Source organism: Perca flavescens, chromosome 6 (assembly GCF_004354835.1).
Source record: "Perca flavescens isolate YP-PL-M2 chromosome 6, PFLA_1.0, whole genome shotgun sequence".
Lineage (NCBI taxonomy): Eukaryota > Metazoa > Chordata > Actinopteri > Perciformes > Percidae > Perca > Perca flavescens.
The window spans coordinates 1,268,447-1,273,446 of NC_041336.1; the positions used below are offsets into that span (position 1 = coordinate 1,268,447).

Consider the following 5,000-nt stretch of genomic DNA (forward strand, 5'->3'; position numbering starts at 1 on the left):
GATTTTTTATAAATCCATACGTATTCAGTCGGTCCGCTATTGTCTGTCGGGCTTTTTTTCCTGTTTGATAACAGACGTATTTCCCTTTTTGCATATTATATAGTATATATCATATATATATATATATATATATACAGTATATATATAATATATTATATGTTTCACCTCCTTGTAAATTTCCATTAGAAGCTGCTGCTGCACACGTCTTCTCCATCTCTGCATCAGTAAATCTGTGATCGATACCGTGGTCTATTTAAGAAAGCCGTGATCGTGCACTTATCCCAGCTATGTACTCCTGGCTGACATAGCTTCACCGTCTCATCCTGGCTCGGCAAACGGCAACCGATTAACCCGTGATGAGTAGACCACACTAAGTCAAGCTGCGCTCTTTCATTCATCCTGGATCTCTTTATTCTACTTTTGTGCAACAGGCTTCTGTTGTTTCATTTTTTTGCCGCTCCAGTCACAAAGACTGAGAGAGGAAATGAAACAAAGTTGAAGTTATTTTAAAAAACCTAAAAGATTCGGGTCTTTTGACCAAACATTCGGGGCTTAAGCCCAATTAGCCCCCCGCTCCACCGATGGTCTGTGTGTCTGTGTGTTTGTGTGTTTGTGTGTGTGTCTGTGAGTGTGTGTCTGTTTGTTTGTGTGTCTGTGTGTGTGTGTTTGTGTGTCTGTGTTTGTGTGTGTGTGTGTGTGTGTGTGTGTGTGTGTGTGTGTGTCTTTGTTTGAGTGTATGTGTGTTTGTGTGTGTATCTCTGTCTGTGTGTGTGTGTGTGTGTGTGTGTTTGTGTGTTTGTGTGTGTATCTCTGTCTCTGTGTGTGTGTGTGTGTGTGTGTGTGTGTGTGTGTGTGTGTGTGTGTGTGTCTGTCTGTGTGTGTGTGTGTGTGTGTGTGTGTGTCTGTGTCTGTGTGGGTGTGTGTGTGAGTCTGTGTCTGTGTGGGTGTGTGTGTGTGTTTGTGTGTCTTTGTGTGAATGTGTGTTTGTGTGTGTATCTCTGTCTGTGTGTGTGTGTGTGTGTGTGTGTGTGTGTGTGTGTGTGTGTGTGTGTCTGTGTGTGTGTGTTTTTGTGTGTGTGTGTGTGTGTGTGTGTGTCTGTGAGTGTGTGTCTGTCTGTCTGTGTGTCTGTGTTTGTGTAAATGTGTATGTGTGTGTGTATCTCTGTCTGTGTGTGTGTGAAGCATCTAGTGCAGTAGTGTGGAGGTGCTTGTATTTAGTGCATGCTGCTTTCTGCTTGTAACTTTGCTTTTTAACTACTGCCGCCGGTAGCCCCCTTATAGGGGGTGAAAAGAGGAGCCGAGTGTGTAAGTGTCCTCCGCCAGCACACAGCCTCTCCACCACCAAGACTTAACAGTGCCTCCTCTCGGGCACACATGGTAACTGGGTACCTCGCAGTCCCAGTCTAACCTGCAGGGGATCTCGGAGCAGCAGTGGGCCCCAGAGATGTGGTGTGCAGGCCCACCACATGGTGGACATGCCCTGACCCCCATCAACCACTGCCCCAGCTATGGGCAAATAGCCCCACTGCCTTGTGGGTTGGCCAGAATAGCATCCTGGAGAAGTGGGCTGAACATTTCAACACCATACTAAATCAGGACCTGGATGCAGACTATACCATCCTGGATGAACTGCCTGAATTTCCTCTTATTGACAAGCTTAGCCAACCTCCAACCTTCCTGGAGGTTCTGTCAGCTGTCCACTCCCTGAAGTACAACAAGTCTCCTGGCTCTGACAATATCCCTGCTGAACGACTAAAACAGGGAGGGTATCTCTGCACAAGAACACTACACAGTTACATCACCAAGGTTTGGGCTGATGAAACCATCCCACAGCAATGGAACGATGCCAGTATTGTCACCATATATAAATCCAGAGAGGATAGGGCCATTTGTGGCAATAATAGGGGCATATCACTTCTTGCTGTGGCAGGCAAGGTCCTGGCCAAGGTGATGCTACAGAGACTGATCAGTGATACCACAGAGTCTATGCTACCCGAGTCACAGTGCGGGTTTAGTAAGAACAGGAGCACAGTAGACATGGTCTTCACTACCCGGCAACTTCAGGAAAAGTGAAGGGAGCAACATAAAGACCTGTGTATGGCTTTTGTCGACCTCTCCAAAGCCTTTGACACTGTGCAGAGAGATCTCTTGTGGGAAGTCCTCCTCCGGATTGGATGCCCCACTAACTTTGTCAACATCCTCCGTCAGTTTCATGATGGAATGACTGCTAGGGTGACTATAGGAGGTCAAGAGTCGAGCCCTTTCCCTGTGTGCACAGGGGTAAGGCAGCGGTGTGTACTGGCACCACTGCTTTTTAACATCTTCCTCATATGTGTCACCCAGCTTCTTCACAAAGAGATTGAAGACACTAGTGGGGGGACAGTAGTGTACAGGCTGGATGGTAACCTCTTTAATATCAGGAGGCTGCAGGCAACCACCAAACTGCACAGAGTGAGGATACTTGAGCTGCAGTATGACGATGACTGCGCTCTCGCATCTCACAAGACCTCCAGTCTGTCCTAGATGCAGCAGGATGGGGTAATCTGCCAGTGGAGGGCTAACATCCCGCCCACACCACCCATCTTCAGTGTTGCAGATGCAAAACTGTCAGCTGTTCCATCATTCAAATACCTGGGGAGCACATAGACAACAAAGAAGGCTCCAGAGGAACACACCCACACCCATGAATGCCAGTAACACCAATACTATATATACATAATACTATATATAGATAATACCATGTATACATGGCCCACCTACAATAGAACCTGTGGCTCCAGGATAGGACTATACAGCCATAAGAAAACTCACCGTTAACAGACAGAAGTGAACGTCATCATCGGATTCGATGGACAACTACAAGCAAGCAAGTGTGTCTGTCTGTGTGTGTGTGTGTGTGTGTGTGTGTGTGTGTGTGTGTGTGTCTAGTTACTCTCTCCACGTGTGTCCAGTGGGAACAGAAGCAGAAGAGAGACTCACATATTTCTGGACTCTGTCCATCAGTCTGTCCTCGCTGCTGTCTGCTCCGAAGTTCACGATGATGTCATCCACCGTCTGATCCAGACTCTCTTCAATCTGATCACACACACACACACACACACACACACACACACACACACACACACACAATCATCAGCTGTCATAGCATCCTGGTGGTTTTTAAACAGCTTACCAGACCTTCTTTCACAGCACTGTGGAAGTGTGTATGCGTCTGTGTGTGTGTGTGTGTGTGTGTGTGTGTGTGTGTGTGTGTGTGTGTGTGTGTGTGTGTGAGTTGTGGTGTAAGTTGATTGCTGCATCTAAATATTATTTTTATCAATTAATCGATGACTTGTTTGATTAGTAAAACTTATAAACGTAACTCCCCCAAAAACCCGACACGATGTCTCCGCCTAGTTCGTCCTGTGTTTACCCGCCAAAATAAAAGCCCTTTGTCTCACCTTGTCTCTATTGATGAGCAGCAGCACTGTGACGAACAGCTGACCCAGGATCAGCACGATGAGGAAGCCGACGTACTGAAGGAGGAAGAGTCCAGTCACACATTACTCAATATATTTAAATAACTTCGGCATTTTTCAACCTATTTTCCCATCTTTTTGTATCTTAAGTTAACCAATGTTCAGCAGCAGTCAGCGTCCATATCTCCACCAGACTCCATGTAAATAATCAGGACTTTTAGCGTGTATAGAGCCAGCATATCTCCACCAGACTCCATGTAAATAATCAGGACTTTTAGCGTGTATAGAGCCAGCATATCTCCACCAGACTCCTTGTAAATAATCAGGACTTTTAGCGTGTATAGAGCCAGCATATCTCCACCAGACTCCATGTAAATAATCAGGACTTTTAGCGTGTATAGAGCCAGCATATCTCCACCAGACTCCATGTAAATAATCAGGACTTTTAGCATGTATAGAGCCAGCATATCTCCACCAGACTCCATGTAAATAATCAGGACTTTTATCATGTATAGAGCCAGCATATCTCCCCCAGACTCCATGTAAATAATCAGGACTTTTAGCGTGTATAGAGCCAGCATATCTCCACCAGACTCCATGTAAATAATCAGGACTTTTAGCATGTATAGAGCCAGCATATCTCCACCAGACTCCATGTAAATAATCAGGACTTTTAGCGTGTATAGAGCCAGCATATCTCCACCAGACTCCATGTAAATAATCAGGACTTTTAGCGTGTATAGAGCCAGCATATCTCCACCAGACTCCATGTAAATAATCAGGACTTTTAGCGTGTATAGAGCCAGCATATCTCCACCAGACTCCATGTAAATAATCAGGACTTTTAGCATGTATAGAGCCAGCATATCTCCACCAGACTCCATGTAAATAATCAGGACTTTTATCATGTATAGAGCCAGCATATCTCCCCAGACTCCATGTAAATAATCAGGACTTTTAGCGTGTATAGAGCCAGCATATCTCCACCAGACTCCATGTAAATAATCAGGACTTTTAGCGTGTATAGAGCCAGCATATCTCCCCAGACTCCATGTAAATAATCAGGACTTTTAGCGTGTATAGAGCCAGCATATCTCCACCAGACTCCATGTAAATAATCAGGACTTTTAGCATGTATAGAGCCAGCATATCTCCACCAGACTCCATGTAAATAATCAGGACTTTTAGCGTGTATAGAGCCAGCATATCTCCACCAGACTCCATGTAAATAATCAGGACTTTTAGCGTGTATAGAGCCAGCATATCTCCACCAGACTCCATGTAAATAATCAGGACTTTTAGCGTGTATAGAGCCAGCATATCTCCACCAGACTCCATGTAAATAATCAGGACTTTTAGCGTGTATAGAGCCAGCATATCTCCACCAGACTCCATGTAAATAATCAGGACTTTTAGCGTGTATAGAGCCAGCATATCTCCACCAGACTCCATGTAAATAATCAGGACTTTTAGCGTGTATAGAGCCAGCATATCTCCCCAGACTCCATGTAAATAATCAGGACTTTTAGCGTGTATAGAGCC

The 5,000-nt window shown here is 45.2% G+C and overlaps 1 protein-coding gene across 2 annotated transcripts in view; it reads right to left on the bottom strand.

The window, feature by feature from the left end:
* Nucleotides 1-5,000, bottom strand: part of si:ch73-139j3.4 (CD82 antigen) — a 16,202-nt gene that overhangs the window by 9,240 nt on the left and 1,962 nt on the right. For both annotated transcript variants that reach the window (XM_028579745.1, XM_028579746.1), the window contains 2 exons: nt 3,441-3,515; nt 2,980-3,075 (listed from right to left, as the gene is read on the bottom strand). In XM_028579745.1, the coding sequence (XP_028435546.1) occupies nt 2,980-3,075; nt 3,441-3,515 (171 nt within the window). The remainder of the gene's footprint in view (nt 1-2,979; nt 3,076-3,440; nt 3,516-5,000) is intronic.